The sequence below is a fragment of the Passer domesticus genome, chromosome 14, assembly GCF_036417665.1.
Source record: "Passer domesticus isolate bPasDom1 chromosome 14, bPasDom1.hap1, whole genome shotgun sequence".
NCBI classification, from domain to species: domain Eukaryota; kingdom Metazoa; phylum Chordata; class Aves; order Passeriformes; family Passeridae; genus Passer; species Passer domesticus.
Window position 1 is genome coordinate 13,738,042 of NC_087487.1, and position 23,343 is coordinate 13,761,384.

At 41.5% G+C, this 23,343-nt stretch overlaps 1 protein-coding gene across 11 annotated transcripts in view; it reads right to left on the bottom strand.

Moving 5' to 3' along the window:
- The window catches only part of AGBL1 (AGBL carboxypeptidase 1), a 365,053-nt gene that overhangs the window by 294,051 nt on the left and 47,659 nt on the right, over positions 1-23,343 (bottom strand). For 6 of the 11 annotated variants that reach the window (XR_010347512.1, XM_064388768.1, XM_064388759.1 and 3 more), the window contains 9 exons: positions 17,700-17,908; positions 12,738-12,918; positions 11,755-11,828; positions 9,621-9,737; positions 8,032-8,633; positions 6,702-6,800; positions 5,588-5,677; positions 5,103-5,251; positions 1,788-1,875 (listed from right to left, as the gene is read on the bottom strand). Coding sequence is in view for 10 of the 11 variants with exons in the window: in XM_064388768.1 (XP_064244838.1) it covers positions 1,788-1,875; positions 5,103-5,251; positions 5,588-5,677; positions 6,702-6,800; positions 8,032-8,633; positions 9,621-9,737; positions 11,755-11,828; positions 12,738-12,918; positions 17,700-17,908 (1,609 nt within the window). In the remaining variant the exon portion in view is untranslated. The remainder of the gene's footprint in view (positions 1-1,787; positions 1,876-5,102; positions 5,252-5,587; positions 5,678-6,701; positions 6,801-8,031; positions 8,634-9,620; positions 9,738-11,754; positions 11,829-12,737; positions 12,919-17,699; positions 17,909-23,343) is intronic. The other 5 variants (XM_064388763.1, XM_064388762.1, XM_064388760.1 and 2 more) reach the window with 5 other exon arrangements.

The window sequence follows — 23,343 nt, forward strand, 5'->3', positions numbered from 1 at the left end:
TAAATAATTTGCCAGAAAGGAATATTATTCACTGCATAAAAGCTGCCAAGACAGCAAGAGAATTAGATGATCTTATTGTAACTGCAACTGTTTATCATGGGTGTATCCTGTCACTTCACAGAGAGACAATAAAATAGAGCAGAAGTGTCACTCAGCTACTTTCTGACAAGAGCTCTGGTAATATTCTCCACAACACAAAAACCCTTGTGAGACGTATGAGAAAGGAACACAGTGACACAGCTGTGCCACAACATTCATCTTTATGAGTAAACTACCCCATCCACAGGGAAGATGAATGCCAAAGATCAGCCAACCTGCTTCACACAGACATCTCACCAACGAGCTTTTCCTCCCCCTGTCCTTCAGCTCAGAGGTGTCTCTCTGTGAAGGCCCTGCTGCAAAAGCAATTAAAGGCATGCCTGGGTTCCTCTGTATTTTTGAAAGTGTATCACTATTTTCACGTATTTATTAATAAGTCCCGGTAAAAATAATTTTCTGAGATTCCCTTCAAAATATGCAGCCCCACCTTAGGATACCTGTGACCGGGGTGAATGGAACTGAAGTGAGCTCTTTCCCCAAAATACTGGCAGTGTGATATCACTGTAGCAATCCCAACTCCTCCTCTTCTGAGAGAAAGCCTGAGCATCCCCAACCACACTAGTTCCACATCCCTCCCCCCTGAAACTTCTAGTGACTGAGAATCTCTTCTATAATCATTGAAATAAAAACATTAAAGTTTCAGCAGAGGTGAAAACGTATTTATGTGTGTGCAAGCACATTCTTGTGTATACAAAAATATGTGAAAACCAGAAACACACAATAAATGAGAGACAACAAGTACTTATCCTAGATGATTATGTTGACATATAATTCAATGTACAGCTAGAAAACACAGAATATTCCAAATCAATAAAACAATTCTCTCATATATTCTGAACAAGAATCTGATTACAGGCTTAATTGCACAATCATGGCTTAATCTTGGAAGTCAGCTGCTGTTTAATCACTGCACAATAGCTGCCTTGCTAATGATATGGGAAGCCACTGCAGTGGTATCCAGCATGATAAGTCTGCCCATACTCAGAGAAGCCAGAGATTACAGGCATGTAAAGGGAAAGCACTGAGCCACATATGTGAGCTCTTGAGGTAGAAAAGATTAAGGTCAGGTACATGAAGGTCAGCAAAGAGTACTTGAAACAAAATGAAATAGCTACTCAAAGTGCTGTAGACAGATGCTAAGCTGAGAGAGGATAATCTGGGCCTTGAATCCTTCCCCACCCCACCCCTAGAAAAAAAAAAATTCCAACACAAACTGGGACAACTTCTGAGGCTCTGCCACACTGCAAAAGCAGCCAGAAACATGGAACTTGCACAAATATCAGCACGGAGCTTCAGGATTCCTGTACACCACTGTTGTATGTTCAACCCATTCTTTGACTCCTTAGCTCCTATATCTCTTACAAAAGTCTGAGTATGCAAGAGAAAAAACAACGATCCCATCCAGCTCTTTTCTTCCCAGCCAATGGAAAAAACAACTACACTACTTCTCCTTTCCTTCTCCTTCTTCCTGGACAAGGGAATTCTGCATATTCCCTGGCACCTAATAGCGAGGTCTCACTTGTGGCTGTTGTCTGAGGGAGGAAGCACACAACACATTGAGCCAGCACCAACTGAGATATTTGAAAGAGGGGGCACTGATGGCAAGAGGCTCATGACATCAGTGCACTTAACAGAAGTGAAACAGTAGAGAAAGGAAGGCACAAATTATTCACCAAAGGTGCACTTACTTGTAGTAGCAGATCTCCTGGCCTGCCCGAGTCCAGCGAGGTCTGCCCTGCAGAGCTTCCCTCACTGAGTACATGACCAGCTGCATGCCTGCAGAAAACAGGACAGTTTCAGGTGATGTGACTTCCCTGGCTGGAAAAGACAGGAGTGGGAAGGAAAAGGCTAAAGAAGCAGGAGCATTATTTTGTCTGTGCTCTCTCTGCTGAGAGTTTTTGCAGAGTAAATACATTCCCAAAGCCTTGTGGTTTATTCTGAGAGAGCCATGTCTGTACAAAAAGTCCCTCCAAAAGAAATGAGCTGAATAGAGTTTATTAAAAAATAAATTATTCTTCTGGCCTTTGCAAACGATTTTGTTTACAAACAGAGGAAGGGAAAGAAAATAATATGAATCAAGGCATCAACAAGATCAGTAATTTGGTTAGTCTAATATTTCATGCTTGGCTGCAATGTTATTGAACTCTTAATCCTACCATAATATCAGAGTTCCATCCAGAACCCTGACTTCCAAAATCAGCAAGCAAAACAACAATGTTTTAAACTTACTATTAGTCCTAAATAACACCTAAGCATCATAAATGATGATAACAATAGCATCCATCTTTGTACTGCATTATCCCAGAGCATGACCTCTTCCTGACCTCCAAAATTTTATTGTTTCATTCCCTGAGGGGCAAGGCTTTCTCTGATCTGAGTTGCACTTCCATTACTCACAGCTCCATGAATCCATCCCATCTGCAGGGAGTTTTTGTGTCAATTTCCTTTGCTGTACACACCTTTCTGCTCTTTAGGGCAGGGTGAGGATGCTGCCTTCCCCAGCAGAGCTCTCTGCACAGGGTGTCCCTGCTCAGGGGCTGCAGGGGAGGCTCCTGTCAGCAGCTCCAGTGGACCCAGCACAGCCACAGCTGAGCCCAGCAATGATGCTGGCACCACTTCTGTGAGAGCACATTTAAGAAAGAGAAAAATGCCCTCCCAAGTATTTTTGCATGTTGATAAGTTGCCCCCCAAGCCTTCACTTGGCTGTTCTCGTGCTGGGGGGAGGTGATGCTTGAAAATTATTAATACTGATGACACATTTCCATTAACAGCTATTCAGCTCCCTTCTTCCTTTGGGTTTCTCTGTTAAGCTCTCCAGCACTGCTGGAGCCCAGAAACATCATCAGCAATGCCTTTCCAGCTCACCTTGGGCTGTGGGGCAGCACTAACTCACCACAGCCAGGAGCAGCCTCTAGAATACTGTTTTCTGAACCAGTGCTGTGAGTTATACAAGAGACAATTCTGTGTTTGGTACCAGGACATGGTCACCACGAGTTTTGAGAGACACAGGCCTGCCCAGCTGATCAGGGAAGGGATGGGAGGCTCAGTGTCTTCAGGGGTCTTGATATCTGAATGCCAGCTCCTGCCCTTCTGAGTCCAAAGGACTCACGCATGAAACTGTCTCGGAGCAATGGCTGCTACTAGTCTGCCATCTCATTCTAATGGGGAAAAAAAAACCAAACAAAACAACAACAACAACAAAAAAAACAACACACCAGTTTTTTCCTTTTTACTGCCCCTGTGGAAATGTTCAGTTTTAGAAAACAAACTGAAATCAAGGTTCTGATGAAATCTCCCATGGCAGTGTAAGTTAGTGAAAGAGAGGGAAGGGGAGAGGTGGAGTCTGTGCCTCCTGTCTTGCTCTGCTCCTGGCCACAGCTATTTCATTAAATATCCTTTCTGCTGATTTGAAAGTCACACAGTGCCATCTAACCAAGAGCAAATGGGAAAAATCAAACCAGACAAGTAACCAGAAGCTGCAAAGAATTGCCACCCAGGGCACTTTGGCACTACATCACAACTGCAGGCTTTTTGTCTCAGAGTGTGGGCATTAGCCCAGGAAGGTGCAGAGGGAATGTGACAAATAAACAGCATCTCTTACCACTGCTCTGTGTAAATGCTCTGCATGTGCTGGAAGGGGTAGTGAGCCTTGCTCAGCCAAGCCAGGAAAGCTGGAGCTTCACTGCCCACAGAGGAATTGCTAATAGCCAACCCCACAACAAGCCATCCAAAAGCCAGCCATGGCTTAGCCTCCCTCCTTAGTCCAGATGGTATTTTCACATTTCTCTTCCAAATATATTATTCATTGCATGCTTGAACATGTGAGTCATGTGCAGTTTCAGGTACACAAAATTAGATTATAAATGCTGATAACAGCCAAACTAGCAAATAACAACCTTCCACCAATAATAGCCTGAATCTCTGTCTACAAGAGTGAAAGGACTAGGGGCTACATCAACAATTGTATTGTGGTTTAAAATAGGACATCAACATCCTTCATTTTCAGCCTCCTGCCACACACACCACACTGAATTGTTTGATAATTCAGGTAAGAACTATACAATGACCAAAATAATTAAATTGGGGTCTGTTTGAATACTTGAACTTCAGCCCTTTTGGTTAAAGAGTAAATGCCTTTTAATTTGTCATGTCACTGATCCAGCCAGTTTCACACATACAAGTGGTTCCAACTCCTAAGGCTGTGTGTTATAGGTACATTGATCCTCAGAGAGTCGTCCTGGTGATGCTAGAGGCTGTAGCCACAGGGCTTCAGAGGAATGCAAAGTCTAATATTATGGATTTATTAAACATTCTGAGCCAGGTCTTGAGCTGGTGTAAATTAAGAGAGCTCCATGGAAACAAACCAAAAAAAAACCCCAGCCCATGCTAGCTAAGAATTCAAGCCACAGTCTCCCTGCACAAGAAATAATGTCTTTCTAAAATGGGCATTGAAAGATGAGATTTGCCCTGCTTGTTTCTGAACAATTCTGCCTTTCTCGTGAACCATGACAGGAGCTCAAGGACAGCAAGGAACAGAATTTTTCATCTTCATTAATATCAACAGAAATTTCAGTAGGTCCAAAGACATCTTACTAGATAAGACCAAAGAATCATGAATATTTGTTTGAGGATTATCACATTTATTTAAATCTTACAATTACTTTTCAATCCTATGCTGCTCATTCAGTTCCAACAGATTGGCACTAGGGTTGAGGGGCAAAGGCATTCTTCTTCAGTTCTGGTCTATGAACACAACAGTGATGTTTATTTCCCCCCACAAATCCTCTCCTAGGTCTCAATATTCAGTTTCCTCCTCAGTCCTCCTGAGGATAGACAAGAGTTCCTTGACAAATATAAAGTGACTTTTTCAGTGGACTTCAGGGCAGATAAGATTGAATTTACAGTCTCCCTTATATTTATAGACACAGAGTTTGAAACCTTTATGGCATTAAAAAGATATTCTTGTGAAGAAAAAGCTGCCCCAATTCCCCCAGGGCTCATACCATAATTAAACTGGCTGTTGAGCTTCTCACAGTTGATGATGTTGAAGCGATAGGGAACCGCCGACTCCATGTCACGGACCTCGAAGTAGAACCACTGGTGGTGCTGGCTGCTGTTCACATCTGCATTCAGAATTAGGTCATACTCAAACCTGTAAAGGAAAATAATAAAAGCAGCGGCCATGAACACCTCCTGTCTACCACTGAACACGCTGACAGCAGGCAATGCAGTCAAATTGATTGATATTTTGCAAGCATCACCATCAAACACCATTAAATACTCACACTATAATAGTCAAAACATTTTGAGCTCTGTTTTCTTAATCGTGTTCCTTCCATGACATCCAGGTGTTAGAAGGCAAAATAAGCTCCACATCATCTAACCTGCTTCCCTGGCTGACCCTTTCCAAAGCCAGGAGAAGGCCACCTTCCCATGCTGTGGTCACAGCAGCAGGCAGGCTGGGACACCTCTGTGCAGGGGTACTTACTCACGCACTTGGATCGCCTTCCGAAGGTTTCCTGACTCAAACTGGGAGAAAAATGTCAGACAGCCTGGAGCAGCTGGGCTTGAGAGACTGCTGGAAAGCAAAGCAAGGACACCTGTAGCAGATTGCTTCAAAGAGAAACCATCCCCAGCACCTTTTATATGGTAAATTTTGCTTTAATAATTTTTTTTAATAAGCAAGACCTTGGGACAGAGGAGGAGGTGAGCAAATCCATAACCTTCTTATCCAATCCAGCTTTTTCTCTCTGTTCTTGCTTAGTAATTCTAAATCATATCTTTCCTTTTCCCAATACTCTTGTCACTGTCCATGTTTGCTTTCTTTATTCCAGTTACTTTCCCACTGGACTATTCCTATTATTTAATTAATTGCAGAAGGCAGCTTTATACAATTACTCTATATTTACTCTTCCTTCATCTGTAGAGTTTCTTTCTCCCACTGCTTAGAAACCCTTAAATTAATCCTAAGGAACTTCATAACTTTCTCCTACCTCAAACTCTCACCTCTTTTCTGCTCCAAAAATGTTCTCCAAGTCACCTGTCCTTCCTCTGAATGGAATTTCTTTAAAATTTGGGACCCTCTCAACTGCCCAGTGCTACATCTTCTCACAGACCATAGCTGAGTGCTTAAAGCTTTCACAAGGCCAGATGTTTGAGGGTTGTTTTTTTTTTTAAGTGCTGTGGGAGTGTCACACTTATGAAAACAGCCTGTGGCACTGACTGTGCAGACACTCCATGGGAAATTCTGCCACAGGGGGTGGAAAAGATGGATTTGTCACTACAGTTCCCAGCACTGATCTTCACGTCTCTGTTCCAAATCACAGCATGCAATGCAGACAGATCCAGGGACAACCTACAGTCCCTTTGATGTATGGATTTTCTTGTTCTGTTTAAAAGTTCTGATGATTTCCTGTTCCAGTGGCTTCCACAACAAATCCTTTCCCTGGAGTCACCTAGAAACAATCTACCCCTCCTGGATATTTTCTCTGTTAGGCCTTTACCTCTGTTACTTGGCCTTTATCAGAGTTGATCAAGTAAACTGAGCTCAGTGACAGCACTGACAGTGCCCCTGGTTGCAGCACTCAATTTAAGGGACCCACCTGGGATCATCTAAATCAAACACAGTTCTTCCTATCACATCTCCCGGCTGGATTAGGCGGCGAACATCATCAAGGACTTTGTCTCTGGGAAAAAGAAAGCTGCAAATCAGCAAATTGTAGTGACAGTGTGAGAAATATTGATATAGTCTTCTAGAAACAGTCTTAGGAAATTCTTTTTAAAGACTGGAAAGAATTTCCATGTGAAATTTTTCCCCCCCATCGTGAGAACACTTCTGCTCCGCCCTCATTACAAGTTGCTTTTTGGGTTAAATGACTGATCCTGGAAGATTATTTATTCACTACTGGATTGTGTCAAATTTGATTTATCCTCAGTTCTTCCCAGTCAATGCCAACCCCCAAACGGCCAGTCTTACCCTGTGAGGAAATATCTGCCATTACTTACAAACCTACTAGTCTGACTCATAGTGAATATTGACTACAAGTCAAGCTGATTTCTACCCATTATTAAACAGAGCTTCTCTGATCCCTGAAGATGATCAAATGTGGAATACCAGATTTTCTTCCTGACCTTTGAAGCAATCATGTTATGCCTTGAAGCATGATATGATTAGCCCCATTTCAGCTGTACAGTTACACATGTTGTTATAGCCATAAAAGCAGAGCTTTTAGAGCAACAGTGCAAGAAGATGGTAGAATGATTTTCCCTCTAAACAAGATTTCTAGCTCATATATTTACTGCAGAAAGAATCATTCTCCTACCAGTCAGAAATCAGTAGTCTTAACAAATGCCATTAGTTGATCAACTCTGAAGTTTACCGTAGAATCCACCATCTATGCTCCCTGCTAATAATGCCCGATAACACTAAAAAAAAATATGAAGTTATTGCATATAGGCCTATGTCAAGCCAAAACACTGTAGTTTTAAGAGCTTTCTCTCCCAGAACAACTTCAAAACACAGCTTCCCACTCATCTGAACACCTAAATAATGAGAGGTCCTTTCTGAAAGGATAGGTAGGATTTTCCCTGAAAGAGTCAGATGGGACCAATGATGCAAGCACTAAAGTGGCTGAAAAAAGAGTAAGACTGAAGGAAAAAACATATCTGACAAGGGCACAGAGGCTTCTCCATCTTTAAAATAGACTTGTTCTCGTTTGTGTTCTAACAAGGTCATAGATTCACAACCCAGCTTAGATTCCCATCTAAGCTTCCCATTGTTGATGAATTTATCAATCGAGGCACATAATTGGGTAGCAAAACATCTGTTCAATAACTTCCTAAGGTATTCAGAGCCGTTAGAGTCAGAACCTACACAAGCCAGTTTTGAGCCCAAGAGCTCTCAACTTGGTCACTACATTAAAGGACAATCACCTTTGGACCCCATGCTTGCGCTCCAGCACGGGCTTGCTGTAAGGAGGTGGCTGGTGACCCCAGAAATCTGGGAATGCCAGCTCTCTGTAGCCTGGGATGGACTTCACACATCTGGCCCTGGCTGCATAGAAACAAGGGCTGTGGAATGGAATATCCCCTCGGTGTTTCTCCAGAAGATTTCTAACTATATCAGAGCTCTCCAGCCTCCCTTCAGGACCAGGGTCGATCAAGGCCTTACAATGAGGGTAAAATACTTTTTTGTACCAAGCAGCATCTTTTAGGAGAGAGCACAAAGCAAACACATGACTCCTGGCTGGATCTTCCTCCTCACAGAAGTCTTTATCCTGGGTTTTTTCAGCAATGTCTCTGTTTTCATCATTCTTATCCCATATGCATTCCTCCTTCTTTCTCCAGCTCTGCAATGGGACTTTGAAATCCTGCTCTCCTGGATCTGGTCCCATCTCTGTGACACTTTGGTTTCTCCATCTGCAGTTTGGATGCTTCACAGAAGTATCACTTGGAATGAAATGAGAGGGAGCAGAGGGAAGACTCTCAGTCCTGTCCTCCAAGCTCTTCTTTTCCTCAGACTCAAATTCAAGCTCCTTTAAATTTAAAAAGCAGAAGAAATTAAAAGAAACTACAGACAGATTGTGCCTCCTTCCAGAGGAAACCTTTCAAGGGGAAAAAGAGGAAATATTTACACATCTCCCAAAACTGTACTCAACCAATAAAACAGCCAGAGCAAAATCAGTGCATGGACCACCTGCCAGTATTTCTCTATCCACAAAGCTGTTTCAACAGAAATCCTCAGAAACCAACAGGATCTGATTGGAGATGACTCGCCAGATGAGTCAACCAAAATCAATCATTCAAACAAAGAAGGGAAGACACTTTGTAAGGCTTTTTTTTTTTTTTAAATATAAATGTTACAGGAGGGTAAAGGTGGCCAATTTGTCACGCAAAACTCCACCCCAACTTCATGCAGGAGTATGATTTAATTCCATTTGGCTACTTATGGTCACAATCAGTATCACAATATTCCATGTACAGGAGATACATTAACCCAGAGATCTTTTTCAAATTCACTTTGAAACAGGGTTTTCTGTTTTCAGCTCTTCTAAATTGCAAAACTTGCAATGAGTGCAATATTCCTTATTTTTTTTGTCCCAAGCATCACTAGAAAAAAAAATATTTGAACTGTTCATTTCATCCAGTGGCTGTGCAATCTCCTCTTCTTTCAAACCACTAGTTGACAGTATTTACTTTTCACATCTCATTCTGATTTTGATATTGCTGTTGAAATTGCCAGCAAGGATACAAATTATCTGACAGGTTTCTCATGTGGCAATTGATTCAACAGTGCTTAATCTACACCCAGAAAAATGTGCATCAAACATTCCTTTTATCATTCATGATTCAGACCAATAAACTACTGCAAAAAGTCATAATCTTTAGCTTTCTAGTCCTGTAAGACTTACAGATTCACTTTTGAAATAGCCTTGTCTAGCTAATACTTGTCAATACTGCCTTTCAAGTATTTCTTAAATTCTGGAATATTCACAAATAAAGGAAACTGCACTACAACCTACCTGAAAATTCTGGAAAAGTTCTGCACACAGAGCTTCATATTTTTCAAGCTCTTGTTCTGGCCGGTCAAGCACTGGCATTGACCTCAATTTATTCACATCTGTCTCCAAGTCACAATCCTACAAAAGCAGAATTAGAAAAGCACATGCATTACACCTGCCCCATGAGTTGATCAACCATCAGTGAATTGAGGACAAAAACACTATCTGAAACTTTCACAGTTGAGGGCTGCTGTGCATTAATGTGCAGCCTTACCCATATCAGATGTGAGAACCAAAGCCAAACTGTGTCAAGCCTTCAGATATTACAATTTAAAAAAACAAACAAAAACACACCAGGAAAAGTTGGAGCAAGAGGAAAGGATGAAGACATGGCATTGATGATTGGGCATTACATTACAGCATTATTCAAATAATTCAATATGTCTGTGTCCCACCAAATGCCATCAAAGAAATTATTTGCTCCTGACCAACAGATTAATTTCCAAAGGTGTTATTAGAAGAAAAGAGTAAAATTGCCTGAATGCACCAGTGCCCACAGCATTTCGAACCCTGAGCCACACTTGGGACACAAAGAGTCTGAAATGTTGTTTGGGCAGACATGAAAAGGCAGTGAAGACGTGCCAGAGCTCAGTTGAAAAGGATTTGCCACTGAGAGCATACTGATGCATAAGAAGCTTCAAATTTTGGATGGACAAGAATAGATGGTTGATGTGGTGATTTTTATTTTCATAGAACTCTGAACAGCTCCTGATGGAAGGGTAGAGCCAAGTTTCAGTTTGGTTGGTGTTGCTAGCATGCATGGATATGTGTTATGTAGCTGTGAAAATGTTTGCAAATCACATCAATACCAGCAAACATTGTGTAAAAGACCTTAAACAACAACAAAGGGGCTAAGCTGAAAGTTCATTATCCATTCCCTGCTTGCTTTCCCTTTAGCAAGGTTTTTTTACAGAAGATATATGACCAGCAAACCAGACAAACAGTATTTAAAACTCATATGCAGAATAAGCTCTTAGGCAAAAAAAAAAAAAAAAAAAAAAAGGAGAAAAGACAACCCCAAAACTGCTTACATCTACTTGGTAAATCCTTATGAATAATGAAATAGTTCAGAAGCATAGAGGAGCTGTTACTGAATGAATAACTAATTAAAGAAGGAGATAAATCCACTATGAGCCTTATTCCTAATGAGCATATTGACGAGCTCTAATAGTCAGATAAAAACAGTCAGACAGGGGCAAGTTAGGACACTCAGATAATGTGTGTGGGGGGGTTTAACTTCCTTTTTTACTGGGTGAAAACAGTTTAATATTTGAGGACAAAAAGACAGGGCAAGTAATGAGAACTCACTTTCACAGAAGTCTCAATCATTTCTAATTAGACTGTATTTGCAACTTCATTTCTTTAATTTGCTTTCCCAAGCCACTTTATGTGGATAAGACTTATTAGCAGCATCTACTACTTCACGGTTGCATATGAGCTAGTTTGTATTTTCACAACAGAAAAGTTTGCACCCTCATCCTCAGCTGGCAGAAGTTTTTTTTTGCCAGTTAGGCCACTGCAGGGAGAGTGCTAAGGGCGAATTCAGAGAAGTATTGAATAATTCATTGTATTATTTGTCTGTGTGCAGCAGCAAATAAAGAAGGAATATAGGTTCAAATGCAGCAGCTGTGGCTTAAAAGAACTAGCCTTTTCCTCAGGGTAGCTGCACAGCCCAAATATGCTCTGATATGGGAATAAAGAGGGGGTTAGCCTTTCCTAGATGATAAATCAATTTTCCCTAAATGCCATTTTCCTGGCATATGCCTAGCAGATCAAAGATCCACCATTTATCCCTGACTGTGGATGTGATTCTGGGCAGTCTCTGTGCAGGAACAGAGGAGTCACCAAAACCCCTCCACCTTGGGTGACTAGCATGAAAATGAATAGAATAAATTCAGGGCATTTTTAGTGAAAGTCAGTGCATTCTCCTTTCCTTTTTTCAAGTATCCTCCTATTGTCCATGTAGTGTGTTCACGTGGGACCACATGCACATCTACATTCTCTGCTTAGTCAGTCTTTCAGGGTGTCAAAATAGACAAAATGTTTTATTTTCCAGTATGTAGATAACTATGGGAACTATGGCTTGTATACCTACTTCCTCTTTACTCTCCACATCCTCATTATCCCAGTCTTTTTCAGCCTCTTCCTCTCCTTCACTTTCACTGTCATCTGCAGAAGTAGGAAGGAGACAAAGGTGTTCAACCTAATATCCCGCTCATACCCCACAGAGAAATACATGTAAATTCTTCTATGTGTGCCACACAGTCCACAACACACCACAACCCTGATTAAAGCAAATCCCATTTGTTAATCTCATATAAATGAATTTGGCACCAATTCACCCAGTTTTTAAAGCTCTGTTCTCTTGGACTCAAGCACTGCCTTTCAAAACCATGACAAATGTCCCCATGATATGGATCCAACTCATTTTACAAAGCAATACAGAGATTTTCTGCTTGGCTGCAATGATATTACAGGATGCTCTTAATCTGTATTATCTAGATTAGGGTGTTTTACTGCTATGATTGTTATAGAATTTCAGTATCTTCCACACAAAATTGAATGCAGCAAAAATTGCTTCTGTGTATCATGGAGCCTTTTCTGCCGAGTAGCTGTCCTGCCTGTGCTTGAGCTCTGCTTTCCAGCAAGAGCTCCCATCTTCTACTCATGCAGCATGACTGCTATGCTTTTACTTCAGAAAGGAAAAAGGATAATAATTCTTTCAATTCTTTACTGAAAAGGCTGCAGGGCAGTTTTTACCCCCCAAGCAGCCAATGCACAGGCACAATTATGTCTCTGTCGGCTACTGGGGAGCAATGGCATCTCCAACCTCTGCTATACCCACTCAGCTCCTTGATTTTTCCCTTTTCCTTGCTCCTTTACATCTTCTCTCATTTATTCTCCCAACAGACTGTTGCAGCTTCAAGAAGACCTGGGAGTAATTTCTTCTCCACTGACTGACATTATAGGTTATCAGATTAATTCTAACTGTAAACCTCAGGATTATGCCAAATCTCCCTTCCCCAGATGCCACACTTAATTTTCATGTCATACTCCTTTTCCTCCTTCTGCACTCACCCTTCAGCCATTTACCTTCAGATCCCTCACATGGAGGTTCAGCACTGGCATTCCCTGGAAGAGGGAAGGAATAGGAACTTCTTACAGTCACCACAGGCAGATGCTCCTTGGGGTAGCACTTTCTCAGAATATGAATCGCAGTAGTTATGATAGGATCCAGATTTTTACAAGATAAACAGTCCTAGGAAACAAAGGAGAACTACATTTAGAATAGTCTTTTACAACAGTCCTCCCTGTCATAATCCCCCAGAGCAGAGCCACTCTTCTGGTGAGAACACAATTCCCTTCACCACCCATGATTCACACCCATAAACTGCAGCAAAATGTCAATCTTGGTTTTCCAGTCCCATAAGATTTCCAGGTTTACTCTTGAAAAAGTCTTGTCATGTGTATGTTTTGGCTGCCCAAACATGCCAAAATCTGTGCTCCTGCAACTTCAGCACAACTATACCCAGAATCATGCCAAAACTCACAGAGATAAACTAAGAGTTAACACCACTATTTCAGTGTATTCAGGGTACACAATGTCTTCTCAAAGAAAATACACTCCCACTGTACTCTGCTCTCTGTGGTTAAATCATTAGGCCCAAGAGCTATTCTGAAAGATCACTATATATTACCTAATCATAAAATAATTAATAACTGCAGTATCCCACAATTTCTACTGCTATAATCCAGTGGAGAAAATAGACATATAAAGATTTTTTACAGCCCAGGTACGCTTTGAAGACACAGACTATTTTGTATTTTTGTTGTACTGTTGTGCAAGTGAGCTCCTCAGACTTTTGTTGCTAAGAACACAAACCAAAATCCCCACAGATCTAAAGAAAGACCTCCTGAGACATCACAGAAGTGATGTATGTCTTCATACATCACAATGTCTTCAATATAAGAGTTAGGCAGTTTGGATAAAGGAATTATACTGCTGCACAAAGGCAAAGTTGTTTAAAACCAATGGGTGCAATTCTCAGAAAACCCAGCCCTTGGATTTGCCCAAATGCAGCACACCCAAAGCACAGCCTCCATCAGAGCGACTGAGTCATACGTGCAGTATTCTACCCAAATTCACAATCTTCACTCTGCCTCTCAGCACGTTTTCTTCAGTGGTTTGGAGCTAAGATTGAGCTCATCAAAACAAGAATGCAGCTTAAATAAGCAGCATGAATATGCTACAAGGCAAAAGAGAACTATTGCAATACATTCTACTACCATTTCATCATTTTTCATCCTTGCGGTAGAGATAAAACAGAACAACCAAGAGGGCAGAACAGATACTTGGTGCCATTGCCTGACAGCCTATAGTCAGCATTTGGGCTGAACAAAAAGAAAAAACAAAACACCAAACTAATCAGACAATCCAAGCATTCAGCAGGCAGAGGGCCAAAAAAATGTAAAAAAAGAACATAAAATGACCATTGCATCACAGGTTCTGCCTGACTAACCTCATCTCCTTCTAGGAAAAGGTGACACTGTTTAGTGGTGGACTTGAGAGTGCTGTGTTAATGACTGGATTCAATCTTAAAGGCCTTTTCCAATCTAAATGATTCTGTGATAAAGTACTTTATAATCAGGAACAGTAAAATGGCTGTATTGGGTTCTTTTGGTTGGGGAGGATTTTACTGTTTTCTCATGTATGATTGAATGGCATTATAAGATTCAGTGGGATTAACCAGGATTCCTGTAGGGAGGCTAGAAAAAAATCATCTAAAGCTGACATGCTTACAAGACTCACTACAAGAATTTTAATATGTATTTCTGGTTCTCTGGCTGTTTGAAACTAGGGGGAGAGAGAAGAAAATTATGAAAGCATCTCCAAGGAAAGTTTTATTATGGGTAGAGCAAACACCAAGGAGAACTGGTTTCTATTTCTGTTTCAATTTATTCACTCCTTCATATGGTTGCCTTTGTTTGCTTGTTATTAAAGGAAAGATTAGGAAAGTTTGTCTACATGTGGGAACAGGCTAATATTCTCAACAGTCTACTAGTTCAGTTTACTAAAACTGATCTGTTTTTGCTCAAACAGTGAATGCAGGACTGTTTAATTGACTGCCTTGGGACAACCTTCTTAATTCATTGCCAAGTGAATTTAAATAGTCAAGACCAAGGCATGTTCATCTAGACAATGAACTTCCACGCATGGAGTTACTCAGTGATGCCATTTGGAAGTCATTTTTCTGTACAGCAAATTAGCTCACAAGTGCAAACAAGCCTTCAGATACCTTAGAGGGAATTTGTGGGACTGTTTTCATTACTGCTCATAAAGTGCTCTCAGATTCTGAGGCAACACTGTTTACAAATGGCTGAAAATTATTACATCAGTGTATTGGAAAAGCCCTTTTTACTGACACCTGGGAAGCAGACAGGAGACTGCTCTGTATGTGGGTAAGCCATCCCATTTATTTTGTGGTGAGATAGTGTGAATGAGGGAAGAGTAAATCCTTAGCTCAGAAAACTCATGGAAAGCTAACCTGGATTCAGATCTGCCTTTTAATCTCCACACAATCTTTTCTCCCCTGAATCTGGAATAGGACAGATGATATGGTATGTGATATACAAAAAAAAAAGGAGGTTTCAATATGACAGTAAGACAAAAGATAGTGATGCTGATTGATGCTCCTACTGGCAAACAGAGTGGAATATAGTATAATATTATCCTAGAGTAGTAGGGGAGGCTGAAGAGAAACACGGCAAGCTTAAGAAACCAGATGGAAAAGTGATAAAATATCAAGATAACATTCCATGCAGCAGTATCTCCTAAAGCACATACAAACCTGTTTTCTTGTCTCAGAGTAGGCAGCTCTGTCGCTGCACACAAAACCAGACAATGCTAATGTGAATATACCATTTAACTGTCAGGAAAATCTAAGTGCAGCTAGGAAAAGGGAATGGGAACAGAAAGTGCTTCCTTTCCATGAATGGTTTCATTATCTATAATTATTTTTTATTCCAGGTAGGAGTAGAATTCAAAATATCTCTAAATTCCCCTAAAATATCTCTAAACTCTCCTCAAATTGAGTAGCAGTCACTTCTAATCTATGTGAGGTGACAGTTTTTGAACTATTGGCTCCTCCTGTAAAGAAATAAGCTTAAGGGCTATTAAAAGCTCAGGTATTTCATCTGTCCATCAGCCCAGACAATAGGCAGCCAGAGAGGCTTCAATTGAAAACCAGCCTTGTAAATAGAATTTCCACTGGAGTTTAAAACAAACCCATCCTAGCAAAATGGTTTTCATTTCAATAAATATGTGTGTATAAGAAAAATAAAAGAAACAAACAAAAAAACTTTAGAAGTTTCAGCAGAACTTTTCTAGCCAGATTTTAACACCTTAAAAATCTCATTACCTACTCAATTTGGTCCAGGTTAATCACCAGAGCCAGTGCATTCCCTGAAGGCACTAAAATACTGTCCACACACACAGTCAGTGCTTTCCCAGCCAGGAGTGGTCTTGTCCTGTCTTCATCTTTTTTTTCCTCTTGCTACAGCCTGTTGTCCATCTCAGGAGACAAGATTTTCCATCTTTCTCCCATGAAAATAATGAAGATTTTTATGGCAGCAGCAGCCTCTACCTCAGGTTAGATAGGGAAGAGCATGAGTGAGATCTCCTAGGGCTGCCAGACTCCTGCCAACACTTCATGTCTTGGAGAGACACTGCAAGACTGACAACATCCCAAAGAAGCAGTGAGAGAATATCGAGCTTTGAATCTATTAACCTTGGTTATTTCTTGTCCAAGGTCTCCCTAATAGCACACACTGGGAAAAAAGCAAACTGGAGGCCCCTGAAGCTGTCATTTCTGCTCCACTTCCACCTTTGGAAGGATTAGTATTATCAGTGTTTACTGGAGCCTTAGGATGTCATTTCCTGTTTGTGCACCCAAGGTGACCCCACGTTTGCTCTTGCCATGGAGTTGCTCCAGGCTGAGCTATCAGGAGGTGTTAGCTCAGAAAGCTTCATGGGCTGTGGGAGGCTCTTGAGAGGGAACATCCAACCTCAGCAGCTCTTTCCATCCACCCTATCCACCTTTCTTCAGACCAGGGACTTCTCATTAACAGAGGCCATAATCCCCTAGGAGGTCTGCTGGCTCTGGCCATCTCATCCTACCTAAAGAAAAGGTCAATTCTTCAGGAGGAAAGTGAAGTGAATAATTCCAGAAGTCTCTCATACACTGCTGGTAAGAAATGACTCACAGAAGAATCCTTCATGACAGTGATGGAAAAGGGGAAGAAATAAACACACTGAATCATAAGGCAATGGATTTTTTTTTAAGGGAGAAGGAGACCGGCTTTTCTTTCTGATGGTTCTAGAGTGAGACAATGCATAACTAGTAAGAATGACAATGGAAACACTGCCATGGAATCACAAGGTGATTTTCTCTAAGGTCAAAGCAAGCTAAGGAAATATTTTGCTGAGAGACTGAGGAAACTCTCACTGTTCTGTGCCTGCTTTTTCTGTACCTTATATGCACCCCATCTGCAGGACCATGGCATCTTTCTTGAACTCACATTAATGTTTCACAAGATTAAAATTTAACCTCCTGAAAAACTGTTGATGGATGTTTCTCATTAGGAAAGGCTTGGCTAAATGAGCATTTTGTTTAAAAGGCTGATTGAGTGGAATTATCTGGTTATTGTAAAGGAAAATCTCACAAAAGACCTAAGCAATTCCCCTATAAGAGATATTCCATTATTCTTCAGGAGAAGTAGTCCAAGCAGGCAGCAGGATGCACAGGGAAAGAGAAAAGAAGCACTAAAAGCATGAACTAGAATTCCCATAGGAATTAAGATCTGTTTTAAATGGAAACATTTCAGCTTTTTTAAAGTACTAACTGTGTAAAAATCAATAGTTCTTCATGTAATCAGTTTTTTCATTTATATGTCCTACCCTGAATTTATATAATGATGGAATTTCCTGCAGTGGGATGTAGAACCAAATCATTTCATTTAAACACAAAAAGCACCATTTACCTGCACACTTGTGAAGAGAATCTCCATTCCCCGGGACCCAAGGAAAGTCTCCCTGCCCAGCTGGATGTTGGTGATGTACTTTAGGCAGAGCAGGAGACCCCTACGAATGTAAATGTAGTTGTTGGAGACATCGTTGCGATGCCAGTCTTGGTAGAGCCTCAGCAGTTCGCCCAGGTAGCCTCTGTTCACTGCCCGGCGGCTGTTTGACTCTGAAAAGGAGAGAAATGCTGAATTAAATTCCTTCCTGCTTGGTAATTGTAACCACTCAGTTCTTTTTAATATCTGATCCATCTGGTTTAATGGTCTCAGTTTTTAAAAAAATGTATTTTTAAAGCTTTTTTTTTAATTTAAAATGTTGTTTGCTAAACATGACTGACGTTCTTGGAACATTACATGAAAACAAAAATGCAAAAAACATAAGTGTCCTGTCTGGAAACAGGAACCCTCCAGATGAACCAAACCATAAGTCTGTATCTCCGTCCAGGTGCTAATAAACCTAATTCCAGTTGCAGCACCACCAGATTCCCTGAAACTACCAAAGCTCCTGAGGAGTGAGAAGAGCTGAATAAAGTAAGAGTAGTCAACAGCATAAAATCTTCATCACAGTGCTGCACTTCAGTCCTGAGAGAACACCTTGCTGAGATCAACAAATTCAAAAACCTTGTGACTGTACCATCCTGTCACAGCCAGAGAAATTATGTTTAATTTCTAAATGTATTCCCACAAAAACCTCTATAATGAAAACCATGAATCAAGTGATTCTGGAAACCCATAGTATTTAAAAATTAACAAAACACCAACATGAGCAATAGCAGCTGGGGCTTCTTTTCTGTTGCTTCCTGGCTCCAAGACTTTAAAGGTCACATTCAGGTAGTGCTTAAAGGCTTTACTGCATGGGCAAGAAAATCACAAAAAATATTTTTAAAAAATAAGACTTAAGAGCTTGTGATATAACACAAACCCTGCTGAGTTTCTAAAACACATCCCTTTACCTACTGCATTCCTTGCCCTGGCCCTCAGGACAAACATGAAGCCACACCAGACCCCAGGCTCCTTCCCTTTAAACCAACCCTGCCTAAATTTTCCTGCCTGGTCCTGACATTCCTTGCTGTGACAGGCATTAAGAGCTGTCAGGAGCTCAGTAATCAACTGGGGGCAGGTAGCATATGTGAGGCAGGAGCTCAGCTCTCTGAATAGCAATCAGCACTTGCAGCTCACAGCAGACGGCTCTTGGTACCAGAGCTGGTGGGCTCCAATCCATTTCCACTTCATTAAACAAAGTGCCAGAACCTCTCACACCTGGAACTTTAAAGCCATCAGTGGGGATTCATAGGACAGGAGAAGCAGCTAGAGGTTAAGTGAGAGAATAGGAAGATGCTGCCTGAAGAAAATCAGCAACAAGAGAAGCCATGGCAGGAATGAGCAGGAAGCAGGGTGGGCAGCAAACCTCAATCCCAGTGATGAAGTAGATGGAGACATTGGAAAGGGAAAGAAGTCACCTGAAGTCATTTCAGTCTCCTCTCTGTAGTAAATGAGCAAACCCTTGCCTGGAGAAGGGATTGGAGGGTTTTTCTGCTACCTGGCCTGGTCCTGCAATTTTCTCTACCACTGGCACCAAGCAGCACCCCAGCCCAGGCTGCCAACTCATTTTAATGCTGCTCTGCATCTTCCCACCACCCTGCTGTCATGGCCCTGCACTGGCCTGCTGGCCCCACAGCAATTCCAGTCCCACACAGCTCTGCCCAGGCTCCCACCCCTTGGCCTGCAGCTCTCTAGCCCTGCCTCCCCTTGCTGGTAACCACCAACTCTGCATTCTGAGGCTCAGTGGCTGTCAGATGGAGAAGGTCACCCTCCTCCTCTGACCTTCACTCTGTATTTCTGTTTTCTGTTTGACTCTCTGCGAGAAAACTTTAATTGCTTGAGAATCCCTTATCAATCCCAATGATTTTATTCATGATTTCCTGTTAATCCTCAACCAGCTGTCATGTTTACTAACCTGCAGGATGACTAACCCCTTAAATCAGTCAATCTTCTTTGAAGAATTACTCAGGAAGCTCTGTAAAAGTCAATAAGTGTATAAAACATGACAAGAAGAACAGAGTTGGAGAGCATAAGGTAGGGACAATTTAGATCAGACTCAGAGCTTCCCTGAGCTGTTCAGGGACAGATGAAATTGGACTGGATCTAGGCTTTTATAGCCTCTAGCACACAGAGCTTGAAGTCTAAGCTTTCTGTGTCAATGTCAATAGGAAGAGGGAAAAACTGGGAAGCACTGTGTGTAGAGCTTCTTGGGGAATTTGTTGAAAAAAAAAATTCTCTCAAAGTGTGTCTGTGATCTTTTAAGACAGATTTCCACATTTGAATCTCAGCTCCATAGGGACCAAAACACACAACTGTCCTCTGCTTTAGTTTTAATACTCATTGAAAAGCATGGAGGAAGGTGAGCAGAATAATTTTGCTGTTTCCTCACGTGTTTTCTGTAGTACTTGCAGGATCAAAACAGTCTCTTTTCAAAATGAAGCTGAGATAGTCTATTCTGTGAGAAAGAGATGGAGAGGCAGGACTAGATTTCCCTGAACCCTTTGAACAGAAACAATGAGAATTAATTGCTGAAGGGGCAAAAAACACATTAATTTTGTTTCTCCTGTCTGATTTCATTGATTCTCCTCTGCTCTCCTGTGCTGTCAGTGTTTTTTCTTTATTTTTTCTTCCATTTTTTCAGTTCTGTAGTCAATAAAGTAGTGAATAAATGAAAGAGAAAGTATGCCAAGATCTCCAGAAGGCAGAATGGAAAAAGGAGGCCTCCCCACCTGTCTGTGTCTGTTGGTCTCTCCATCTAGGGATGCACCAGCATGGGTATCTATCTATATTTTGGCACAAATACAGATGGTGGAAATGAATCATACAGGTACAAGCAGCACTGCACAGATTTGTAGGCAGCAAGAACCCCCCCTCCTGGAGTGAGTGGCTACAGTATGTGTGGTACGTGGCAAAATGTCCTGGCTTTTGACCCTCTTCCTGATATTCTTGAGTTAGGCCCTTTCCCTCTCCCTGGGCATGGTCAGTGGCCTAATGGAAACAAGTTTTCCTGCCATGCAGCTTTCAGAGGTGCCCAGGGATGGTTCTTCCTATTCTGAGTGAACTGAAGGGATTCCTGTCTTGTGAGGCCATCAGTGGGAATTCAGCACCAAACCAAAAAACAACCACCAAAAAAAAAAAAATACACACACACAACTGTTTTGGCTAAAGACTGGTCTGATCAGTAGCCGAAACAGCAAAAATCTGACTATACATCAACCACTTTAAGCTATCCATATCTGCAGTCATTGGATGAACTCTCTCTCTGCAGCAGCTGGATGTGTGGCACTGACCTCCCCTTGAGGGACAGCTCCCAGGGTTACCCCTCAAGGCTGAGGGATCCCTTGCCTGACACGAGACATGCATGGGTTGATAAACAGCTTTTTTGCATGCATGTGACATTCAAGACATAGAGCATTTATGTGCTCATCTTTCTATCCCATCTTAAGTGTAGTAAATAGTAAAGTATTGCCCTCCAATGCATCTGTACTCATTAAATATTTTACATATCCGGGTTTATTCGTTAAAACTAAACTATTAGATCAGATCTGTCTGAACAATCTCTTCCTCTGTGACAGTCTGTCTTCCTAAACTTATTCTGCCATCTCTGACAGGGGAGCACTGTCTTCAGCACCACCCCAAATCTGGAATCCTATTTTCTTTGCAAGAGTTTCACTTCTACCTGATGAGACCAGGGTGAAAGGAAAGCATTCAAAGCTTTCTTAGTTTCCCACATTTCAAGACCTGCCCCTCAATTTGTGGCTTCCAGGGCAGTGCTGCTCATTAGTGAAAGTTTGAGCTCTGCAGCTCAAAATATGAGACCTGAATCACCTATGCAGCTCACCAGAAACATCTGACATGAGTCTCCAGCCAACAAGCAGAAGCCTCAAATGGTTAAAGTTATGTTTAAATTAGCAAGGGGATCTCACTAGAAAGAAATCCCCAGTTTTGACAGAATGCTCATTCTGTGGTGGGGCCCTACATTCAGGTTTTCAGTCTAGGAGGTGAAAGCCTCACGACCACCAGTGCTACTGTGGACATTTCTGAAGCCCTCTCTGCAATCCTGGCTCCTTTGAAGTGTTTGCCAAGAACACAGGTACCACTGGAAAACATGCAGGGTATTTAATCAAAAACTGAATTACAGTCAACCTGAAATATGATGAGCAATGCACTGCTTAGCAGGCAGAACAAAGAGATATTTATCTTTCTGTCTATCTGCTGAAATCTCTTTGTTGATGCCACTCAGCTGATTCATTATGCCAAGAACATACATTGCTACAGCTTGGAGATAAGAATACTCTGCTAAATTAACCCTATGGCCCCTAAAGCTGTGAAAGGAATAAGAAAAACACCAACTTCCCCACTCTGCTCTAGTGATTGCCTCTTCGGAATAAAAAAAAAATGCAAGATACCTCCTACAGCAAAGAGAACACAGCTGGTTTTTTTTGGTCATTGAGAGGCCATTTTTGCAGAGAAAAGCACAAGGGCTCTCTAGAGAAACAAAGTTCATTGTCCCCATGAAGAAACCAAGTCACACATGGAGTGCTGGGATCACTTCAGACCCAGTGGGCTCTACAGCAAGAAGGTGGTATTAGCTCAACTCATGTTGGAAGCCAGAAGGCTGTCCTGTAGTTTTGCCCTAAACAGTTTGCCTTTCCTTCTTTGCTTTTCAGAAAAGCAGAAAGAAAATTTTAAAAAAATATAATAGCACAATCTACAGTTTGATTTTTTTCCAACTGAAGTGGTTTGAAAGGGTTTTAATAAGGACACCAGAATTTGGAAGACTTCCTCAAATTCAGGCACTGAATTTACAGAAGCCAGATCATCACTGGAGGCACAAACACTGCCCATGCCAAGACAAGGAGGTAAACAATCATCATTAAGGATGTCAGCAGAGAATAATGCAGCTCCTCAATATTTAGTTTTCATTGCACCTACCCTCAGAGGCAAAACATCAGGAAGTTGTCATGCCCCAGGAGAAAAAGCCAATACTTTTCTCTGGAGCACTGAGTTACTTTCAGTTTGGAATATGTCTATGAATGAAGAGTCTTGGGGAAGGGAATATAAAGGACATAAAAAAAATTATTTTCTTTCCCACAAAGTGGCTCTTCTCAAAGAGATGCAAGTATAGAATCAAGACTGTTTGCATTCTAAAATTCAGAAAGAAAACACAGGCAATGCTTTGTTTAGATTATCATGAAAGGAACTGCAAAATTCAACTCTGATCACAATACCCGACAAGATGTGATCACGGATTTGGAACCAGGCTGAGTTTGAATACACTGGAGTTTGAATCCAGAGATGGATAATAAGGATTTCAATGGATGATGAGAGCTGGGTACCTGGTGCAGCATGAGGCAAATCCCAGACATTGTGCTGCTGGCTACAGGAACTGGGATGGTTTAACAATGGGGTATTTTGACTCGAGATCAAAGACCTCCCTCTCTAGATCTGTTGTCAAGCATTATTAATTCAGTAGCAGAGAGTGCAGGCCTTTCACACTGCCTAATCTGCTTCTGTGCTAGAACATCCCTTTCTCCTCCTCAGAGTTACTTGCCCCTCCCTG